Source organism: Euprymna scolopes, chromosome 17 (genome assembly GCF_053919585.1).
Source record: "Euprymna scolopes isolate OS-2025 chromosome 17, ASM5391958v1, whole genome shotgun sequence".
In the NCBI taxonomy this organism is placed as follows: Eukaryota; Metazoa; Mollusca; class Cephalopoda; order Sepiida; family Sepiolidae; genus Euprymna; species Euprymna scolopes.
The window spans coordinates 93,743,866-93,769,200 of NC_136498.1; the positions used below are offsets into that span (position 1 = coordinate 93,743,866).

A 25,335-nucleotide genomic window follows, 5' to 3' on the forward strand; every position below is an offset into this window, starting at 1 on the left:
AGATGAAGAATGTGATATGTACGGAATGATGCATTAAAATTCAAAATATGTTGTGTTTATATTATTTTTGTTGTTTTTTAAATATTGATGTTATTCGGATAAAAAGTTTTGTTGTGAATCTATTGTACAAATATTTAGTCTGAATCTAGATGCACCACATGTTTTAAATTTTAATGTCTATAACATGAAAAAGCATTCATTCACTTTATAGATGCATTATATATTTTGAATTTTAATGTCTATATTTTTCAAAAAAATAAAATAAAATAAAAACATTTTTTTCTACGTCATAGGCGCACCACATATTTTAAATCTTAACTTTATGTTTTTCTTTATATCAGTCATCTTGAGAAAGTCTTTTTAACAACAGAGATAGAACATCAATGAATTTCCGATTTTCCTTTTCCCATATATATATATATATATATATATATATATATATATATATATATATATAAACTGCCAAATCAAAGTTATGTCATAGTGTGATTTATTATCAGTTTCAAAGCAAAGAAAAGCAAACATGTTTCCAAACATGAATCCAAAACATACTTGAAACAAATTTAAGTAGTAAAAATACAAATCAATTCCAACTATATAAAATAACTGTTTTTATATTATCACACACACAAATACAAAAGGGAGAGATATAATGCACTACAAATACATATAACTTTTTTAAACTATGAGTACGGTATAGTAATTATTTTGTTCTCAGCCAGCAGAGGAGAAATCATTCTAGACTGAGGCAATTGCTATTTTTATTTCCATTCAAATTGTCTCTTATTCAGATGCTGGATTTTTAATCTGTTTTTGGTAAGTAAACACAAATGAGTAATGACTTTTTAAGAAATAAATTTGGGACCTAATTAATTAATTAATTAATTAATTAAGACCTAATTAAAAAATCATTAAAGTAAATCATTATTTTTAAACATCTTCTTTGTTTGACACCAAAGATTCAGATTATGAATATAAATTATAGTCAGTTTTAATAAGCCGTCACCACCCTTTCCCAAAATAATAAGCTGCACTGATTAAAACAGCAATGATTCCCCAATGGATATTACCACCTTCAGTTATCCAACTCTTTGCACCTTGGTATTCTTCATACTTAACGCAGACAAAAAACAAGACACAAAAAAAAAAAAAAGAAAAAAAAAAAACGTGATGATATTATCAAGTTACACGTGACAATGAAGTCATGACAACATTGAGCAGTACAACAACGAGCCACGCCCACTCACGAGCAAAACATTCTTCAAGAATACCTACTCAACCTGGATTGAGCAAGGTTAAACTAAACTACATGAAATAAACAGCAGTTCAAACATAGCCAATGCAGGCATGCAAGAAATCACAGCTATTTCACACTGAAATATCAATTCTCTTAAGATCAATAAAGTTAAGAAACATTGAGCTTAGTTAGAAAATAGATGGGTGACTGCTTGGGAATATGAGTGCCAGGGTGGAGTAAGTGCTTTTGTGGTTGCAAGAATTAGGAGTTGATGGAGTAAGTTCATAGAACTTTTACCATTATTAACCAGCAGAGTATTACTGCTGTCTGCCAAGGGAAGAGCCCCTTGTGATATATGAATACAGCATGATGATGCATGGAAGTGAAAACTGACCAGTGAAGGGTATGCGTCAGTCAAGGGTATGCGCCAGTCAAGGGTATGCGTCAGTCAAGGGTATGCGCCAGTCAAGGGTATGCGCTACATGTAGAAAAATGGTATGAAAATGATACAATCGATGAGTAATGAGAGTTTTAAAGACAGGCTTTGTTCTGATGACCTCAAACGAATATTGAATCTGGACAGTATAGGGAGGAGATGTGTGCAGAAGAGTAGACTGATTTTATGGCCACATGAAAAGAATGTATAAGAGTTCTTGTGTTAGTAGAGTTCAGATAGCAGGTTTAGTTCAACGGGGAAGATCAAGTAAAACATGGGGAGGAGTGGGTGATAAAAATGGACCTGAGGGATAAATAAAGACCTGTCCAGAGATAAGTTATTTTGGAGGTCAATTTTTTAAAGTTGTTGAATGCATACAAGCATGTAAAATAAACGTTAAACTGAATATGATAATGAATTAAGAAGTACATGGTTAAATACTGCCAAGGCTTTGTGGTCTCTTTTTTTAAAATCCTTTGTAATTTGTATTATTTACACACAGGAGACTTTGATTATATGGCCACATTGAAAGAATGGGTGAAAGTTCTTTGCTTAATAGATGTAGAACAGTTGAGGTAGCAGGATCATGAGGCAAAGAGAGACCAAGGAAAAAATAGGAGGAAATGATAAGAAGGACTTCAGAAAGATGGATAAATAAAGACTTGGCCAGAGATAGATTAGTTTGAAAATGATTTTCTAAAAGCCATCAAATGCATATCAATATGGTGAACAGATGATGAAATGATGCATTATTCAAACTATTATTCTCATCGATGATGTTATTTTCACAATATTTTGGCTGATGTAATCTCTGATCTTCTTTAGTTATTTCTTGTCAAACTTAGAATCTATATAGATTTTTTAACTAAACCCTTTATTTAATCCACAGAGGTAGATTTTTCCTATTCTGTTAGCCCTGGTTAGATAGAAAACCTAAGTAATTTAAATTTTATTCTTAGGATCGCTTGTGGTGAAGATTGAACCTTTAACTTCCAGAAGACTGTCACAAAGATTTTTACTTAACACCTTTAGCCATTGCACTACATATCCATGTAATAGTTATCCAATTGCACACCATTTCTGAACAGCATCTCACCTCTAGGGATGAAGATGTTCTTAATCTTTTATAAGAGACTGGTATATTCTTGAAGAAGATTGTAATTATTTTAGCTTTTCATTCTGGCTGTGTTGTCATGTCTCACACATTCACGACTGCCTAAGACAAACACTGGTTCACAAATATAAAAAATAAATAACCCAAAAACATAGATAACACATTCTGCAGATATCAGTTTTGCTGTGTGTGTGTGTGTGATACGATCGACCCTCCAAACAATGTCTACATCTTAGTTGTCTGTCAAGGATATAGTCATCAGTCGATTGGTCAATTCATATCTGTATCTGCTCCAAGCCACAGCCACCCTCAACTATCCCAAACTAGAAACTGTAACTTGTAAACTGTTGCAAAACTCACCCCCACTCTTAAAACTGTACATAAACTCTAAATATATTGACCTCGATGTCTTTTGTCTCAGTTACTGCCACACTTTCATTACCCATCCTATTTCAAATGCTTTTGTATGCATCGGTGAACAATTTCCTCCCCATTGTCTTTCCACAAACTTCACTTTCCATAATTTTGTTCTGCTGATAAACTTATTTCTTCTTTTTTGTTATTAGTTTTTACAATCTTTTTTTTTTTTTTTACTTTCCAACATTTTTTGGGGGAAAGAACATTTCGACTTGATAAATCTACTCACCTTAAGCAGCTTCATCAGACCTTCCAGCTGAATCATTAGCTCCTTCCGACTCTCTTGCAAGGACTGCATCCGTGACTCTAATTCATCTTTTCGTTGTCGTAACAACCGCAGCTCAGCCAACAACGTTGGGTCATACTGGACTTCCATATTTTTAGCATGTGCTTCTTGCTCCATTCGTAAACGTTGAATCTCTCGCATTATTTCTCTAAAAAAGAAAAAAATTTTTTTAAATAAGTAATATTAATAATCAAAATAACATAATAATGTGGACTAGCTGGACTTTTATAAATTACACACTGTTTCAAATTAGTACACATTTCACTATTAACAAAAGAAAAAAATAGCAAACAAAAAAATCTTTAGTGTTATCTACTTAACCTGTAAAGAGAGGGAAAGCAGAGAGAGACTAATTTTCTCTTTTAGTCATTTTATTTTTATTAATTTAAGTGACTTTGTAAACTCACATTATTCTTCTTTATTATAGCTGGGGAAATTCTTGATACCATTCTGATGTTTTCTCTCTTGGTACTTAGGTAGAATAAGGATTGTCATATCATTAAAATTTTCTAGGTAGTTTATGTAAAATGCCAAAAGACACCAAAATACTGAACCAATGAAATTGCAGCAGTCAACGTCATTTAGTTGCAATCATTGGTTTATTTAAAAAAAATAAATAAATATTTATTTTGATTTGAAGAAAAAAGAAAATATCATAAAAAATAAAAGAAAATTATATAAAAAATATAAAGAAATTTTTTTGTCGCCTTTTAGTTTTTTATTTAAAAAAAAACATGTACATTTACATATACATACATATATATGTACATATATATATATATATATATATATATATATATATATATATATATATATATATATATATATATATATATACATATGCACATATATATACATATATATGCTTCAGTTAAAATTCTATTTAAATTTCTTGAACTAGTGAAGCGTCTCATATATAAAATAAATATAGGATTGAGTGATATATATATAGTAGTAATGGCAATTAAGTTACACAGAATTTTCCATGAGGATTCATCACGCCATTGCATGGAATTAATCTTATCATACGTTTTTATATATTCACATGGTATTGAGTTTGCTATTTAACCAATCAGATTCGTTGTTATTCCTGCACCTATTTTCAACAGCCATATATATTTTCATAACTTACTACCTGACTCCACTCACACATTAAGTACTGTTGGAGTAAATACTGAAAATAAATACATAACATTTTATGTAGCTACATGAAAAAAAAATAATATATACATACATACATATATATATATATATATATATATACAAATATATAATACATATATACATAACCATTTCTTGTCTTTTTCATGTATACACACACACACACACCACACACACATACATCAATTCCATGCAATGTCCTAATGAATCCTCACGGAAAATTCTGTGTAGCTTAATTGTCATTACTACTATATATTTATCACTCAATCAGTCCTGAATCTGGCATATATACATGGCATAATTAATACCATTCCATATGATTTTCATAAAATACTAACCTTCAGATCACACATGTAAAAATTTATTGATTCATGTGTTATATATATGTATATATATATATATATGTATATATAATATGGATTCTCTCGTTGAATACAATGAATGAAGGTTTAGCAATTAATTTCAACATTTCCTAACTTCCGTGACATCATATTTGCGTTTTCAACCTATCAAGTGTCTTGCACAACTTCTCGCAAGTGGTAAACTTGAATGTATTTGTTGGTTCAAAATGTTGTCTCGAATGGAGAGCTAACCCATCTCTGCTTCATGCTTTGAACCCACAGTGATACTCTCTCTCTCTCTCTCTCTCTCTCTCTCTCTCTCTCTCTCTCTCTCTCTCTGCATGTGTCTGTATGTGTGAGATTATGTTTGGAAAATCATCAGATAACATGAATGTTGAACTACATACATAAAACCTATTTCAAAGCTTTGTCTCTTCTATTGAAACCATTAAAATAACTTTTGTATACATTTTCCTGAGTAGTTACTTATAATGTAAGAGCATTAATCAAAGTGAGCTCTAATAGTAACATCTTCAGTTCGTCAATGATACACAACAGTGCTTATCTATAAACTACTTCAAACATACACATTTATACAGACTTGGCTTTCTTATCGTTTTAACATGAGAAAACACTATAATTGAATGTTTACAAAGAAAAATAAAATTCAATGGTGGGGTGTAAAAATAGTTACCCCGGATCAATATCTAACAGAGGTGGCTGATATTTTACAGCACGAATGCGTTGCTGTAAGAGGAAGAACTGTTGATGATAATCTGTCTTTAGAAATTCATGTTTAAAACTTTTCAAATTAATTTTTTAAAAGTATATTTTACATTTTTAAATATTTTATTCAATTAATGTAATGACTAGTTGATACTTAAGTAATTCAATTAAACTTCACCCAAATATGTCATCATTTTTATATTTTTCGTTTTTGTGTCTCATGCTGAGGTTAGACGTTTTTTTTTTGGTTTTTTTTTTGAATGACTTCCAACTTTTCCTGTCTATTGCCATCAAAATATCTTATTGACTGAATAAAACCTTTTTTCACATAAAAAGATGCTTAAACCCATTTTATATTGTATACATAAATATAAATATATCTGTAATCTTAAATAATATATAATAGATATACACAGATACAATTCTATTAAATATTCATCAGATAAACCCCAAAATATTGTTTAAACTTGATTCTCTTTTCATCCTTATTTCTAAATTCATCCAATTCATTAACATTTTTTCTAGATTAGCACTTGATTTGGCATTTTGTTCAAAAAGATATCACTCTCATCATCATATTCAGTTTAAATCTGTCTAACATGCTGCCACATGTCGGTAGGCATAAAAATTGACTTATCAACTAACCTACTTCTGACCAGGTCTTTAGTTATCATCCGTACTCTGGAATCCATCTTTATCACTTCCTCTCATGTTTTTCTTGGTCTTCCAATGTCAACTCTGATACCTCAACTGTTGTACATCTAACCCAAGAACCATTATCCAGTCTTTCAGTGTGATCAAACCAACAAACTGTTTTGTTTTATACACATCTCCCTCTACAGTCCAGATGCAATCTTCCTTTGAGGTCAGCAGATCTAAGACCATCTCTGACTCACATTTACACATCAATCGTATTATTCTTATATTATTCATCTCCATGCAACACATGTCCTCAACCCTAACTAACCAGGTGTCACTTTCATACATCATCACTATACACATATGCCTAATAAACTCTTCCCTAGATTGATATCTCTTGTGGTAAGTAATGCTAGAAGTTCTTTGAATTTACTCCATCCACTACTAATTCTGTCCATAAAAATGAGAGACAATGTGACGATATTTGCAGTTGTTTCAACGATGAGAAGAGTTTCACATAAACTTTAATGAATTTAAAAAATAAAAAAAATTTTGAAAAATATTGAATATTGAAAAATCATAATGTTGTGTAATCAGACAAAAGTTAATTCTGCTGAGATGCTGATATTTTTTAATTAAAAATTTTTTTTTTACTAAAGAGTCACCACTTATCATAGCCAAAAGTCACTTGATGATAAACATCAATGAGATGGATCCAGTGTCAGTTGAATGATGAAGAATATTATGAAATGATTGAAAATGATAAATGGAATGAACAAAGTTTGATTATGTCTGTGGTCGGTTTAAGTGTTTGTTGACATTAGATTTGAGAATGTCCATATTGTAGCATGCAAGGAGAAAGTCCCATGATAATGTTTTCCACAATTATGAATTTCATTAACATACAATAAAAAGCTGTTACAAATGATGTTTACTACACATACCAGAAAGCTATTATTATTATTATTATTATTTAAACATTACATTATTACATTATTAAACTATTACTATTTAAACACTTCCCATTTTAATAAACAATCGATGCTTCTTATTAAAGGTGCTGTCTTAATAAAGAGTTTCAAGGAAAGGTTATATAACCCACAAATACCCAGACAAATATTTAGAATATGGATAATGTAGTTTAGTGATCCATAAAAGCATTCCAGTGGCAAAGGATGTTAATTTGAAAATTGTGTTATGAGAACAAAAATGAAAAACTGGGAATAAAAATGGTGACGACTGCAACAGAACCACAACTGAGCAATGGAATAGTAGAATGTCAGAATGACATTCTCTATAAAAAAAAACAAAAAACTATGCATGTTGTAAAACTATAGTCACATTGAAAACATTGCAGACTTTTTTATTACCAAAGTTGCTTCAGACAAGGCATGAAGCCACCTGATGTTAGGCACTAACAAGAATGAAAAAAAAAAAAAAAGTAAATGCTTGTTGACCTAAGACTTAAAAGACCAACGTTACAAATGAGAGAAAAACAGTCCACAGGAAAAGAGTTTCACAAATCTGCAGTTTTGGGAAAGAATCTACTGGAATAGGAAGATGTATTACAGTGATAAATCTCAACATGGGAATGTGCAATTAGATGCTAGAATTACGTGGAACAATGAAGTTTTGTTTTTTATTCATTTTCACTCCAAACAAGGCATATTGTTACTCGCATGTCCTTACATATATGGCTACTATATGAGATTATGTCTAACAGGGAACTATGTAAGGAGTTAAGCAGCAAAATGTCTGTTCACATTACATTTAAACTTCTGCATTTTAGTACATTCAGTAAAATAGGAAACAGGAAGGAAATTCCAAAATCTAGCAGTCTGAGGGAAGAAATTATTTGAGTAGATTTTCCGGAATCTAGGAACCACAACAGGGGTGAGATTTTGTTGTTTATCAGGTTAGAAGTGTGTATGTCAAGGGGACATAAGTGCTACGAGTTCATCAGAGCACATTAGTTTTCAGACACATCATACAATAGCGTCATAATATTATACTGACACAGATCTAAATGAAACTGCAAATAAGACAAGTACAAATAGAGGGTAAAATTCCATAAGGCTACAACCAGCTTCTTACCTGTTCTTTGCCTCTAACTGTGCTATCAGCTCTCGCTGTGCTTTGCTGGAGTCGAGGCTGAAGTTCATCTCAGCTGGACTTCTTGCCTAGAAACAGAAACAAAAACAAGGTTATAAAGTACATGTTCAGTTTTTAGTTGGGTGAGATTTTTTCAAAAAACAAGAAGTGATGTGTAAAATTTATATTGAGATTCATAAATAAACTGATTATTCGCTGTTGTCTGGGTGGAGATATATTGCCAATTAGAGAAGATTTAAAATGTATTAAACTAGTTTGCTTTTCTGGTTCGCTACTTCTTTGCAAAGTTTTAACTTATATTTAAAATATTAATTTTAAATAATTAAACTGTCACTTATAACTTTGATGTAAACATAAAACTTTTTCATTTGTTTGTGCAGATATTTTGGTAATTTCAATCCAAATTTTTATCTAAAAAGTGTAACCATAAGGAAAAGAAAAGAAAGAAATCAATTTTCCTTTTCACTTTCAATTTAGAAATAAATTGCAACACTGAGTACATGTTATCACTACAACATTGAATGCGTCTTTGGATAAGATCAAAGTGTAGTATCTGTTCCGATACTACACTTCATCTTTTCTATCTTTGGTCAATGAAAAAATCTTTCTAGATGAAGGAAACTTGTAGAAAAATCAAATCAATTTCTTTAAAGAAAGGAACATTTTAATACAAATTTTGTCAAGGAAATAAGACAATATTGTGAAAGATAACTATTGGCTATATTAAATTATATTAAAATCACAACAATCATTGAATTAAATATAAATAACAAATAATAGTTAATAAAAATGTCAAAACCAATATGTAAATTAGTTAACCTTGTGAACGGTATCAATAAAAAAGGTGAGAATGGAGAAATTAATAAACAAAAGAAAAATGAAAGTGGGCAACATTGGGTAGATACGGTTATGTTATGGCTACAATGTTGAATGCGACTTTGGATAAAGTGTAGTATCTGTTCTGATACAATACTTCATCTTTATTGTTCTCGGTCACTAAAGAAGAAATCCTAGATTGAACCAATTTTTAGTTTAATCCCAATCTAGAATGGCCAACTGGATAAAAGTTCTAATTTGCAATTATATTTTTAGTCACACACACCTTCATTAAATCTTCAACCTTCAGAAGAAGGTCACTTTAACTGACCATAAGGACTCGTGACACAGTGACTAGAGCACTGATAAAAATTCAGTTGTAAAACTGACATTTTTGTGAAGAGAAATAATTTATTTTAGTAATTGGCTTTTAGAGACAAAGATAAGACAAAAGTCAAAAAAGGACAAAAACTAAAGCATGTAGCACCAACGTACTTGAACAATAAAATCTGGACTTAATGAAGTTGTAAATTCGTCCTCCTCAAAACAAATAATTAAATAATAAAATAGAACTGAAATATATCAAATGTTCACATTGGTTGAGCAGAATCACATGTTAGGAGAAAATGACATTTTTTAAATAATCAGCAGTTAATACTAGTAGTGGAATGCAGACACCTGTGTATAGGAATTTGTCTCTTAGGATTAAGACAATCGTGATAATTAAAAAGTCTTATGAATTTATGATACAACCAGCCAACCCGGCCGGACATGATGTTTTTCAGAATTGAATGTATTAATATTAACAATATTCAGATTGTCTTTATTCATTAAAAAGACAACTTCCAGCCAAGAATTTTGTCGTCAACATCATCGTCATCATCATCATCATCATCATCATCATCATCGACAAGAACATAACAGAGTCTTGTGAATCTTTAAATTCTAAAAGAATTTGATATCTGGGCCACAACTATTAGCTTTTTTCCCCCCTAAATAATAAAATTTAGTAATAAATAAATACAGACAAGAAAAAAAGATAATTTAAGTGTACATTGAGAAAAGAAAGCAACATAGACAGAACTTGAGCTTGGAATGGAAAACATTTTCTGATTTTGATTGCAGTTGGGTGGATCTGCCTGAATGATTGGAGTTTTTCATCTCGTAGATTCGTTATCATATTTAAAATGAAGTCCTGTTTACTAATTTGCTCATAGATTGGTGGACCTACTGAAAAAATTGTTGTTATATCAGAATTTTCCTTCTCTTTGCTTTATTATGGTTTGAAAACCAAGTAACTATTTACATGCCTCCTCACAAGGGCAGTTAAACACAAGGTTGATTTTTAAAGTGGAAAAAAATCCAGCCCCCCCCCCTCTCTAAAAGTGGCACTCTGAAATTGAGACAAAAATTAAAATTCCCAGTCTAGAAAGATTTCTCCTTCACTGACCTAGGACAAAACAGATGAAGTGTAGCATCAGAACAGATACAATAGTTTGCATTATTTGCAGAAAATATAAAAAATTTATATTTTAACAAATTAGGCACAAAGCCATCAAAAGTGTTAGGAAAATGAATATCATAGGTCATCCTAATAATAAAAATATAATAAAAATGATAAAAATGTCTATCCTATTTTTAACTAGAATCATCTCAGTCACAACAATCCCACATTTTGCTCCAAGTCAAAAGGCCAAAGAGTTTACTCTATTTTGGCCATATTTAATTGTTAATAAAAAATTGACACTCGGTCAACAGTGGGTAGCTCTGCTAGTTTTATACATATTTTTATTTGATAGAAGAATAAATGAAGGCAGACAAGCATGTGTGTTTGTCGGAGAGAAAACGAGATCATTTAAATATTAACTGAAGATACAAGGAAAATCAGAGACAAAAAAGAGATGGGGATGAAGAAGAGAAGTAAAATGTAAAAAAAAAAAGAAAAGAAAATCGAGTTTTTTTTAATGAAAAAAGAATTGTTTATCTTTTATGTTATTATAAAATTAAATCAAAAACAAAATCTCCTGCATGTATTATTTGGCTTAAAACTACTAAAAGCTAATTTGTGGTTCAAAAAAATTAAGTGAAGCTTGAATTATGAGATATTATAGATGAAAGAGGGAGAGAGAAAGAGATGGGGGGGGGGGTCATGAATTTAATGATTAGAGACAGGAAGGTGACTCAAGTGGAGAGAATGGGGTGAGAGAGGTAGGTAGGAAAGAAATTAAAGTTCACTTAAAGTGGGAGAGAGAGAGAAAGAGAGAGAGAGAGAGAGAGAGAGAGAAGGGGGGGGGGCAGAAAAATAGTAGAGCGAAGGGGAGGGGTCAAGTGTAGAGAAAGAGACAGTGTAAAAGATGAGAGAGGTAGGTAGAGAAAAGAATGAGTGTTCATTAAGAGAGAGACAGGAAGGGAGAGATCCTATTAGAGAGGAAAATTAATGACAAAATAAGGAAAGAGAAAGATCTAATTGGCAAACAAGTTAATAAACATTTAATTTTCGAGAACCACAAATTTGCTTTTCTTGCTTGATTGAATTCTCGTTCTCAACTTTGAAGATTAAAAATAATGTTGAGAAGTAGAAAGTAAAGCTTTAAACATAAAGAAACATTCACAGATGAAATCCTGATTCAAAACATCGACTATTCATGTGGATATATCCTCCAGAATGTGAATAGCCATATAAATAGGTTGAAATTGTCTATCTCAAATCCAAGTGCTTTCTTTTTTTTTTTTTTTAACATAGGCATCACCACTTATCAAAGCCAAGAAGCCATTCGAGGATAAGGGTTAAAGAGTGTACAGAAGAAATTGGACAATATAGTAATCGTTAGTAATGGAAATTCGGTAAGTTTGTTAACTTATATCGAACGGCTCATAAAAAACTTGTTTACGTTAGTCTTGAAGACAACCATATTGTAGTCAGCTGGAAAGCAGGAAAACAAAAGACAATTCTATAGGCGTGCAGTTCTAATAAAGAAGCTTTGCTCATGGAATCTACGTTTAGATTTAGGCACAGATAAAGAGTGGGGGAAATTAGTGATGCTACTATATTATGGATACTTCCTTAGATCTATGATGCCCCTTTACTTAAAACATTGCCAGAAAATATTATGTAGTCACTCTTAACAATAATGTTTGTTAACCTGGGCCAAACTCAAGTTCTGCAAAATTTCCATATTTCCGAAAATTCTTACATTTGCTTTTAGTGATTTTCTAACATGAAGTTATCTTATCCAATTCTAAAGAAGGGTGTTTTAAATTTGGATGTATTTGATTTCCAGAAAAAGCTACATAACAGATGATAATTTAACTTTAACACAGTGATAAGAATGGATTGGAGAGAAAGAGAGATGATAAATAAAGACCTGGCCAGAGATAAATTATTTTGAAAGTCAATTTCTGAATGGACATTAAACCAAATATGATAATGACGGAGATACCCACACAAAGTGAAAGCCGACAGGATAAGGATTATTATCCGTTGCCTTTAATTTTATAACTATGGCCACTATAGGAGCATCCTGACTAGTGTCAGACTTCTCGGGGTCAAATGAAAATTATATGGCTGCCATTTTGGTAGTCCTTGTTAGTCCTTGTGACTTTATAGTTTTTCTAGGTGATACAAATTATCTTATTTACCTTCTTTGCAGAAAGTTAGACACAAGGTCAAGCGTGGGTTTGATGAAAGTGTTTTTGTGGCATGAATTGAATTCGAACTTGGCATACTCTGGTTTTCAATCCGGGTTGTTAACCACTTAGCTACCGTCACTATCCAATATATATAAGTTATGTAACTAAGAAAAGACGAAAAGAAGATAGTGACTGAGACCTCGCCCAAATAATGCAAACTCAAAGAAGAGAATCAATGAAGGAATAGCAAACAAATTCAGTTGCCTTTGATTTTATTCTTTTTTGTTCGTTTTTCAATCTGATTAAATTTCTTTCTGCATAATTTTTTTTAAAAAATAAGGGAGATAATTGGCATGTGATCAGTATGCCAAATTAAACCAATTGACGATCAAGAATTCCATCTGAGTCTATCAAAAGAAAAGTTCACTTTGATTGCAATTTTTTCATAAGAAGTTAGAACAAAAAACAGAAAATCGAAGTTGATTAAGACAACGATCACATTTATTTCTGGAGAAAGTAATCACAAAGCGTGATTATCTTTGTACTCAGTTTTTTGTTTTCTTAACATTGCTAAAAGCAGGTACGAAAATAAAATTTACAAAAGTAAATAAGTTTATAATTCACTTTTATTCATAATTAATTATGTTATTATTTTTAACTCAATTTGTTTAAACTGTCAGAGGAGATGAATTATACGCATTATTTGAATTCTTTGGTCAACTATTCTCATCATGAGTGCTATTTTCACGATTCGATTGATGTAATCTCCGACCTTCTTCAGGTGTATCTTGTGGACCCATGGCGTAGTGGATAAAGTACTTGGTAAAATTCATTTGTAAAGTTACACTCTTCTGAAAGTTGAAGGTTACATCTTCAATACAGGTGACACTCAAAATATAATTGCAAATTACTTAGGACTCTATCTAATCATGGCTGACAGAACGAGAGCATGCTACCATCACGGATTAAATGTAGCATCTGTTGTAAATTTCAACAAGATATATCTCAGGAAGGTCAGAGGTTATATTGACCAAAACGTTGTGGAAATAACATTCAAGATGAGAACAGTAGTCTGCAGAATTCAGATAATACGAATAATCAATCCTCATCTCAAAAATTCAGAAAAAAGAGGATTTATTTTGAAAAACTGCTGTGTAAAAGTAAAAGGGAATATTATTGTTTATAAGAAGAAGGCAGGAGAGCCAGTTGTAATAAGAAATGTTGAGTAGATGTCCATTCTGTAGCTTCATTAGATAATTAGAAGAAAAGGTTGCTCATTAGATTGATTATACAGACAAACTCTTCATGTGATTACAAATAAAATATTTCCTTCTCAGAAGGTAAAGCATGGGAGGTAACTGGTGCAAAGACTGACTCCAGCTAGACTACAGAAAAGAATGCTTTCATAACTTACTCTAAATTATTTGTGCATAAATGAAGATATTTTTGTCAGGATTTAAATTTGATTCGATTATTTCACAATTATCATCGGTCACCATTACACAATATTTAATGTCACACCAAACTATTTTAGTTAATATGATTGGTGGAACAAAAATAAAAATGTTCTTCATCAGTGTCCATATTTATTCTTATAAAAAAATATCTCAATCAGTGAAGTAAAAAAAAAAATGAAAGAAATAAAATGTCTCAACTGCATAACTAAAACAAAACAAAAAAATATCCATTGAAAGAAAAACATTCCGTTATGAAAATAGAGTTGAGAAATTTCTTCTCGGATTCATTTGAGACAGCAGTGGCTGTCTGACTTGCTATTTGCTTTTTTTCTTCCTCTATACACTTTAAATACTTTCATCTAGCTCATTCTTTTACTTGCATGATGGGAGAGAAGTATATTTATTTATATACAAATAAATACACTTTGGTCTTTATTATACAGTAGAGGATAATTTACCCTCATCCTCCACCTCTTGTGAAATAAGTGTGATGAAGATTTTAAAGGCAAACCATGAAAGGACTTGCTTTGCCCATGATTCATCTAACATATTCATAAGGCAAAACATGAATAAAGCTTCTTTTTTTTGCTTATAATTTATATATAGTTTATATATAGTTTATATATAGTTTATATAGTTTATATATAGTTTATATATAGTTTATGTAGGTTATATAGTTTATATAGGTTATATAGTGTATATATAGTTTATATAGGTTATATAGTTTATATAGGTTATATAGTTTATATAGGTTATATAGGTTATATAGTTTATATAGCTTATATATAGTTTATATAGTTTATATAGGTTATATAGTTTATATAGCTTATATATAGTTTATATAGGTTATATAGTTTATATAGTTCATATATAGTTTATATAGGTTATATAGTTTATATAGTTCATATATAGTTTATATAGGTTATATAGTTTATATAGTTTATATAGGTGACTTAATAGCAGAGAAACCAGTAAGATTCGATGATGGGGTAAGAGCATTGATTAGGGAGGGAGGTACGAGTGATTAGTTTGTAGAAATCCATGTTTAGTTAATCATCCAAGAGATACTTAATGTTATAGGGTTCAAATTTATTTATCTGTATGTACCTACATACATATGCAGATATGTAAATCCACTGAAACCTGTGTGATTATTAAAGAGTGCTCAATGGAGGACAGAGCAAGTATGAAGTCTGTTTATTGCACAAACATTATTGGTTACATATGTGCATACATGTTTCAGTGGAATCTCAATTCAGACTGAAAAACGGAGCAACATTCAAGTCAAAATCAAGATTCATTAATTTTGTATATGATATTATATACATTTTGTATATAATATTAATCAGATGAATGGATTTAACACACATTTAAAAAAATACTTAAATCTGGTTGCTGAAAGAACGATTTGTATTTGCTATACATATGCTTCTGAGAATAAGTTTATTCTAGTTTAAAGTTCAAAATTCAGCTTTATTCCAAGACAAATTCTTCTCTTCAGTAGCTTCTATTTTTATTTATTTTTATTTTTTTAGTTCAAAATTTAATAGATCACAAGCATTTAAGCATATTATTTAGTCAATATTTGAAATTTGTTTCAGTAAAATATGGTAAAAGCGAAGTGAGACATAAGTTTGTAATTTGCTGCAGAGGTTTTCCAAGTGACTTTCTTCCACTGATCAAAACTTTTTCTCTGCACAGAAGGCAGTTGAGGATGATCAAAACACTTTTTTGCTTCCTGGGTGACTATTACATGGCCATTTTTAAGTTCAATGTAAACAGGATCTTGTTGAGCTGTTCTCTTAAATAATCAAACTACCACTTCCACCATTACCGATCATCACGGCATTCTCTCATTGGTTACCTACCACTCATTAACCTTTATCCTTAAATGACCTTTGATCTTGATAAGTGGTGCCCTCCTTCGCTTAGTAAGAAAATATTTACAATACAATTACACATTTGGTGTCTGTCTAAAATCAAAACCTTGTTACATTTTCCTGTTTATTCATTTATGTTTTTAATTGATTGAAAATTCTCAATAATTTAAAAACAAAACTAATTTTCCCATTTTAATTTTCGTTATATTTAGTCAAATGTATATAACAATTAGCATTTGGTGGGAAGAGGGCATGAAATAATTTTTTATTAATTCAGCAGAAAATAGAGTATTAAAAATAGAATAAAATTCCTACTTCCTACAAATTTCTCCTCACCCATCATATTTTTGTAGGAAGTCATTTTATTAAAAAAAAAAAAAAAACTTTAATAATAAATGAAAAAAAATTCGGACACATCATAATAGATGTCAGATGTAATGAAATCTGAGCCATCCAAATGGTTCTACTTAATCAGTAAGCTCTTCAAAAATTATTTCAAACTTGATAAAATCTATTTTTATTCATGACTTTAGATGACAAAATTATTTCACAGCCAAGAACAATTATAACAAAGATATTTGCCGGAGACCGCACAACTGAAGAATCTTATTTGTACTCACTAGGAGTTCTCACACAGGCTGTTATAAGAGATTACTCACTGACAACAACCAGTGGTGTCCCCTGGAGTCTCCTTAGATTTCTGCAACAGAAATCTGAGGAGACTCCACCTCTTTTGATAATCTTTGCAAATGAATTTGTGTGATTGCAACAGCTGCTTGCCATTGATCTTCACTGGAATTTGGGTGGTAATAAGCCTCCCAAAAGTCCCAGTCCTCCTTGCACTCATCCAGAGGAGGTCTGTTAAGTGATTTCTCTCCTGTCTTTTCATCTTCCTTTACACTTCTGGACTATTTGGTGTGGTGCTGACACTAAAAGTTTTTTCAAATTATTATTTTCATTTTATCTCATGCTAAATGTCTTTCAAGTTTTCCTGACTGTTGCCATTTCACTTGTGGCACCTGCCATAATCAATCAAGTCGTCATCTATCATGATCCCCTCCCCATCTTAAACAACCTACTTCGTGGCTTTGCTCCATCAATGTCAATGATATGATATACCATTAAATTTATCAAACTCGTTCACTCATTTTGTATGTTATTCTCAAGGATATAATATATATCTATATAATAATACTCTATTACTCTCCATCCCTTTTTTAAAATATGGAATCAAATGGGTACCTAGGTGATGCAATGCAAAAAAAAAAATAAATAAATTATAAAATTTCATCTAATGTTGTGTCAAACATAAAACTAATTAAGATACACTCTTCAGACTAGGATCACAATGTAGCATCTGTTTTAACCAAAGATAGTACAATAATATCCCTGTTTCCTGCTTCCTTGACTGTAATAACTTGCAGCAGTTTAAATGTAATGTGAACAGACACCTTGCTGCTCAACTCCCCAAAGTACCCTGCAAAACATGATTCCAAATAATAGCTTTTTATGTCCAAGTGGCAATATGTTTTGTTTTGTAGTGAAAAAAAGTAAAAAAATGAATTTATGGTATGAGCTTATTATATTTTTAAAAATTTATCTAATTGAATAAAATGCAGATAATTTTCAAATTAAATGCATTAAAACCTAAAACAATTTGCATCAAATCGGATAAAAATGTTATTAGTTTTAAAACAGCACAGACCAAATATGTTGATTAAAATGTCTTTTTATTTATTCTAACTTTTTGAAATTTGAAAATGAGTAAACTTTTATAAATTGTCTCAAATTATGTTTCATTTGTACTCCTAAAACAATTATATTTTCTATGCTCCTCTGTCCAAGCAAAAAATAAAACCCCAAACAGCATGCTAGTTAGCCGACCAGCATACGTTTCAGCTTGTTCAACCTAGAAAAATGATGACCTAGCTTAAGTCAGACATTGCATAGCTGATCAGTAAATAAGCTAATCTTGTTGGTAATCTGTTTCTAATGACTTAATGAATTAACCCAATAGCAAAACAAAAAATCGGTTCAATTACTTAACAAGGATTTAGAAACTATAAACAAGCAATGCTATACAAAATAAACAATGATCGTCTCTCTATATATGGATGCAGAAAACACTAAGAGATCAGTTCCAACCATTATAACGTACATTAATGAGCAAAGGTAATTTTAAATTCCATACAGCTGTATCATCAAAGTTAAACAACGTTGAGCGTGATTGGCATTGATGAATATTTGGGAATACCAGGTTCTGTCAAGTTTGGAAATGGAAAAGTTGTAAAAATAAACTTCTTTAATCTTTTTGGTAAAGTTATGAATCCATCTCTCCTTCCCCTATGAGTGAAATAATGGAGTAAACTTGATTCTCATGTCTTTGTAGGGAAACTAGTCTAGGCGAAGGAATACTCTGAAATGACACCAATCTTTCTCAACTTATCCAAATATTTCTCCGGTCATTTGTCAGTTTCAGAAACAAAAATTTCAATAAAGGTTAATTTAGTCATTTCGTAATTAATTGAAAAGAAATATTTATGACCAGTATTTTGAGAGTGGAGTGTATTTAAATGGTTAGTATTTTGTTTTTGAATTTTGGAGATGAGGATTGATAATTCATATTATTTGAATTATTTGTAATTTGGAGATGAGGATTGATAATTCATATTATTTGAATTATTTGGAGATGAGGGTTGATAATTCATATTATTTGAATTATTTGTAATTTGGAGATGAGGATTGATAATTCATATCATTTGAATTATTTGGAATTTGGAGATGAGGGTTGATAATTCATATTATTTGAATTATTTGGAATTTGGAGATGAGGATTGATAATTGATATTATTTGTAATTATTTGGAATTTGGAGATGAGGGTTGATAATTCATATTATTTGTAATTATTTGGAATTTGGAGATGAGGATTGATAATTCATATTATTTGTAATTATTTGGAATTTGGAGATGAGGGTTGATAATTCATATTATTTGAATTATTTGGAATTTGGAGATGAGGGTTGATAATTCATATTATTTGAATTATTTGGAATTTGGAGATGAGGATTGATAATTCATATTATTTGAATTATTTGGAATACTGTTCTCATCTTGAGTATCATTTTTACAACGTTTCAACCAATGTGACTTTTAATCTTTTTCAGGTATATCTTATCAAACTCAGGAATGTTTCTGTCGAACTTGGGAATCTGCATGAAATTTTGAATGAAACTGTTTATTTAATCGAAGAGAATAACATGCACTGATTCTGTAAGAGATAATTGAGTTGAAGTCTTTTTTAATTTAGTCTTGTAATTTGCAATTGTATTCTGAATATCACCCACACTGAGGATTGAACCTTCAACCTATGAAAGAGTAACTTACCATTCAATTTTATCAAATACTTTACTTTTCTCTAATTACCATAGAAAACACGTTAAATGTGCAGATATTTTCTCCAACGTAAAAATATACTTTAGTTTCCCTAGTGGTATAAAATCAATAAATATTTATTATTTTATCATTACTACCAACAGCAGAAGATTCTACTTTAAATAAAATCAAATAAAAAAAGACAAAAGAATTATTTTGGCATCAGAAAATAAGCACAGATTTTTTCCGATTCTGATTTATTTTTATTCCCGATTCCGATTAATCATCCCAACATTAATATATATTTCTCCAAAGCCTCTCGTCTTGATGGAGGGGAGTCTAAAACTTGCTGTTATGGTTTCAAATGATCTGAAATAACAGAAAGGGGAGACTTGATTCCAAATATTTCTCATGTTATATCTCCCCCTATTTTTTTTAAATAGGGTACGATTATGAATATCTCCAGTATCAAATAATCTTTATACACTATGAAATTTACTTTATGTATGAAAACCAAAGAGGGGAGATATAAAATATGCGAAATAGTTGGAATCAAGTCTCCCCTTGCTGTTATTTAAGATCATTTGAAACCATAGCAGCAAGTTTTAGTCTCCCCTCCATCAAAGCCAGAGGCTTTGGAGAAATATCAGATATTTTGTAATTCATATGCAAAACTAGAAAAACAAATGCCTAAAAAAAACTAAAAAAAACAAATGCTGTAAAAAAATGCCAAAAATAGGCTCTGGATGAGGGATGATCCCCTTAATGCATGACTTTAGGGGCAAATGCCACATAGCCCACTACACAGTACAGGTCATTATCTTTCCAACGAGCCTTCATTTGTCAAGTTCTGATCAATAGTCGCTGAAATTTTGAACTTAAAAAATTGCAAAAAAAAGGTGGTATCTATGTATATATATCAATTCGTATTCCTGCCTGTTTGCTTGTTTGTTTGTTCACAATTTGATTAAGATATACAAAAGGTGCACTACTTTAATGTTTCATTTATTCCTATATATAGTATGATTCTTGCAAAATATACAATTAAGAGGCCACCTCATTTACATACTGCATTAAGGAAAATCGATTTTGCTAAATAGCAGTATGTTAGTTAATGTTTCTACCGAGAGAATTGTTTTAAGTGTTTTATTTAAAATTGTTATTTAATAAATTTTAAATAACAATTTAATTGATAATATATTTAATTTAATTTATTTGGAATTATTTCCGACATCGACTTTTTTTAAAAATGTAGAGTTATCTCCCTCTAGAAACATCGAAACATAAGAAACTCTTCACCAAATAAAATAATTTGGTAATCTCAAGTTTCTAGCTTGAAAAAATAATTCTGCATAGGCAGAAAAATGTGTTTTTGATTTTTAAATATTCAAACAAAAAAAAAAAACACTTACAAATATACTGAAAAAATTTAATTTGTTTGTTTTTTATATTCTTGAAACGGCTTACAGAAACTTTGACTGCTTCAAATTCAAACTTCAGCTACACTTTTAGATACAAAAAAAGCCCCGCCCCCAAAAAGCAAATCGACCCCCCCTCTCCAAAAAAGAAGCAAATTGAAAATTTCCTTTATTTATGGAAAAGAAAAAAAAAGCCAGTGAAAAAGTGTTTTTACAAAAAATAAAATTTTAAAAAAAAATCACATATTATGCACACGTTTAGCTATTTTTTTTGGGGGGGGGAGGGCACTCGCTGCTATTTTTATTGAAACAAAAATTGTTTTGATTTATTTTTTTTTAGGGGGGGGGGTCTTTTTAATGTACGGACAACAAAAAGTGCTCAATATCTGGAGAATAGTTTCTTCTCTTTGTATTCCTTCTGCCAAAATAGAGTATCATGTACTTCTTTTTTGGGACGATTACATTTACATGTTTTTATCCTTTCTTCTATTATTGAAATTGTTGCCCATGATGAAAATGATTAATAATCTTAGGTATGGTCAAAAGGAACTTCATGTCAACCTGGGCAGTGCCGGGTACCCATGCTAGTATCTATATATATATGTGGATATATCTATACTTGTAGCGAAATGGAATATTGAAATGCACATATCTTTAGTTCTATGGGATGAAACTACATGAAAAATTGCAGGCTTTTTGAAGATTATAATAATATTCTATGGCTCAACTATTTTATGACAATTGGTAAAAAAGGACTTGTATTTTCAAACCAATAAAATATGTCCAAATTTGCCTACATTTGTATATATAGTGTCCTGGCTGGCAGCTTCAGTTTTGTTGCTTTGGTTGTCTCCCCTGTAGCTTTACCAGGCTACTAATATATATTGCCAATCTTCTTGCTTTGCCAAAAGCAAAACAACAATTGTTTTCAATATTCTCTTCCTGAGATTTTATACCCCCCCCCTTTCCATAATTTTTTACTTCCTCAAGCCACTTTCGCTTATCTTAGTAGATTCTTCATAAGAGGCAGTTTCTTCAACAAGGTAAGATAAGTTTGAGTATATGTTATTTCCATTTATTCAAACCACGGCCCTATATACAGATTATTTTCTGATTTTCCAGCCAAAAAAGTAACAAACGCATTTGTTAAAAGGAAAACCCTTAAAAGAAGAAAAAGAAAACATATGCAAAATAGTCGTGACAATTCAGTCATTTGTTGCGACTGCATTCCATCACAACAACATGCACCAATTATCTGCCCGTCCCCTGTGACTACCACCACCACCACAGCTGCAGACTTTTTCAGAAATGCCACCATTGCAACAGAATGGAATGCCGAATGCTGCATCTTATTGATTCCGGGGAGTGAGTTGGGAGGGAGGGTAAACGTGGGGAAGGAGATAGGAGAGAAGCGTGTTATGAAAACAAAGGAGAAGCAGAAGAACGGCACGCAGGTCGACATCGAACGTTACAAGGCCGGTGGTAGGCGAAGAGGAGCGAGTGTTGTGTTGTGATGGCAGACACAAACAATAATCACGTTATTTGTCAGTCCGTCAACAGTATAAAGACGAAAGTCAATAAAGAAAAATATAGATTGTTTGAGACAAAGAATATCCCTGAACAATGAAAAATCAAACAATACATAAAAGATAATCATACTAAAAATAAACACGTCTACAATTGGTTTAGTAGATATTTGTATGAAACTAGCAGAATACCCATCCCTCGATGGGTTCATGACATGTTCATGTGTTTACTGCATTTGTTTACATTTTATCTTGTTATTAATCTATCATAAACCACAAAGCCTGAATGAACCTCATTTTTTACTTTGTGGTTTTCTTTGCTTATTTTCAGCCCTGTGAACGAAATTGATTTGAATAATATTATCCATGCAAATATAGGTAAAAAAAAAAAAAAAGAAAAGCACTGAAGTAAATTCTATTATTAAAAATATATTTTGCAGTTTTGCACAATTTTCAAGTGAGATCACTGTCATTAGTTGTTTTTACAGCTTGGATGTAATTAATAACAATGATAACATCTGTTATAATGTGTCTGTATGAAATTGCATTGTTTATAATAGGAAAACATAATACGCTGTAAACAATGTATTAATAATAACAACAAAATTAAGATAACACCAGAAGCACTAGGATAATCCTGAAAAACTTTGAAAAAAAGAATGGGACAAATTGGAATCAGGGGAATAGCTGAAAGGATACAACGGATAACAATAATGAAAATAACTGAAATCTTAAAGAGAATCTTAAAATGGGGAAACCAACCAACATAAACTGCAAACATTGACCAGTAACTTAAATGCTGCAATAAAAATAAAAGAAAATAGAAAGGATACAACCACAGGCGACCAAGAATACCGGAAACCAAAAAATGTTAAGTTAACTACCCCACCGCCCACACACCCCAAAAATATTGGCGCCTACATTGGATGGCGGCACACCAAAGAGTCATGAAAGGTCCAAGAGGACTGCAGAAGAAGAACACTAACGAGACTTCCCCTGGAAAAGTGCAGAGAGCGCTTGAACTTTGAGGGGGTTTTTTGACGCTCAAACTCTATGGCATACTAATAGCCGTTGCCAGTAAGAAATCAAAGGCTGTTGTGATAATGTGCAGTTATCTTCTGATGATTACCAAGAGAGTTGGAGAGCACTGAAAATCTGGGAAGGCTTGTTGTCAATCAGACTCCAGGGAACACCACAGGTTATTATCAGTGAGTGATTGGCGGTTATGATCTATGTGAGAACTTCTAGTAAGTGGATAATAATAATGTAATTTCTAAATAATAACTAGAACGATATAGATCTCTGGAAAAATTCTATGTTGCTATGGATGTTTATCTATCGCATTAATTTGTTTACATTTATGTCAAACAAAAACCGAAACAGCTAAACTAGCACCATGGAAATTCCACACTCCTTTCGATCTGTATAATTTACTAATAATAATATTCCTTTTGACATAATAAATATCTGTGAACGTCAATACTATTAAGAAAACATGACTTTCTTCTTTATTAAAAATAATTGTCATTGTAATATTAAAAGTTTTGAACCAGATTAAGGGTTATTCTAAAGAAACCAAAATGAAATTCTTAAAAAATTGCTCCAACGGAAAAAATGAAAAATTGCATAGGCCAAAAAAAAAAAGCTCCTGCTAGAAAAAAAAAAATGGCTGGCCAAAAAGTCTGTTGGCCCAAATGTATAAGATTCGTATTTTTTGCGTTATTCAACCACTGTTCTCATCCTGAGTGTTATTTTCACAACGTTTCAGTTGATGTGACCTATAACCTTCTTCAGTTGTATCTTGTAGTTGTTGAGCTCAGGAATCTGCACAGAATTTTGAACAGAACCCTTTATTTAATTTTGTTTTGTCAGCCATTACCAGGTAGAAGACCTAAGTGATTTACAATTGTATTTTGAGTGACACTCAAACTTAGGATTAAACCTTCAACCTCCAGAAGAGTGTAACTTACAACTGAATTTTATCAAGTACTTTATCCACTACACTAAAATATTTTCATTTTTAAATGAGTAGCAGTTATGTCATATTATGCCTCATAAAAACCCTCTAAAATGCACCAAAGAAACTGAAATTTGGAAAATATGTATTTGTTATTTAATACCTTTGCTAAAGTTTTATAAAAATCGGAGATATCTGAATTTTCATTTGTGCCCCCACTGTGCATAAATCTAAATTAAACTAAATATAATCCACATTAACCATCCTTACATCTGGCAGCTGTGCTCCAAAATTTATAATAATAGGTTGATTAGTTTAGGAGCGAATCTTAAATGCAGAAACACCTACATAACTTTATATAGATAAAGAATACATATTCAATAAGTGTATTGCATTAGCCTAATGGATACTGTCATAAACTTTGAAATTAGCTATGCCGAGTTCAAATTCTATTGAATACATTGTGTTCAATTTTTCCACTAAAATCATTGAAAGATGTATGAACCTGCAACCCTCTTTTCTACTATGGATAAAATACTGACTTATACACAATTAAACATTGATAATAGGTATTAATAACTCCCCTAAAAACGGGTTCAAGTATCATAAAATAGATAAACTGAATAAAAACATTTTCAGTAAAATTTAAACGTACCTATGTATGAGGACTGCATTGGCATCTTTTTATAAAGAGTTCTTATTCTGTACATCTGCTAATCCAACAGGGTAACATTTAAGAAACAAAGGATTTGTACAACCTAAAATCGACTGTAAGGCGATGAACCAATCAGGATTTAGGATTACAAGAG

The 25,335-nt window shown here is 31.0% G+C and overlaps 1 protein-coding gene across 10 annotated transcripts in view; it reads right to left on the reverse strand.

Annotated features, from left to right (window-relative positions):
• Window positions 1-25,335, reverse strand: part of LOC145296848 (dystrobrevin beta-like) — a 541,375-nt gene that overhangs the window by 61,964 nt on the left and 454,076 nt on the right. For all 10 annotated transcript variants that reach the window (XR_013870040.1, XR_013870041.1, XR_013870039.1 and 7 more), the window contains 2 exons: window positions 8,452-8,537; window positions 3,434-3,638 (listed from right to left, as the gene is read on the reverse strand). Coding sequence is in view for 7 of the 10 variants with exons in the window: in XM_080142975.1 (XP_079999101.1) it covers window positions 3,434-3,638; window positions 8,452-8,537 (291 nt within the window). In the remaining 3 variants the exon portion in view is untranslated. The remainder of the gene's footprint in view (window positions 1-3,433; window positions 3,639-8,451; window positions 8,538-25,335) is intronic.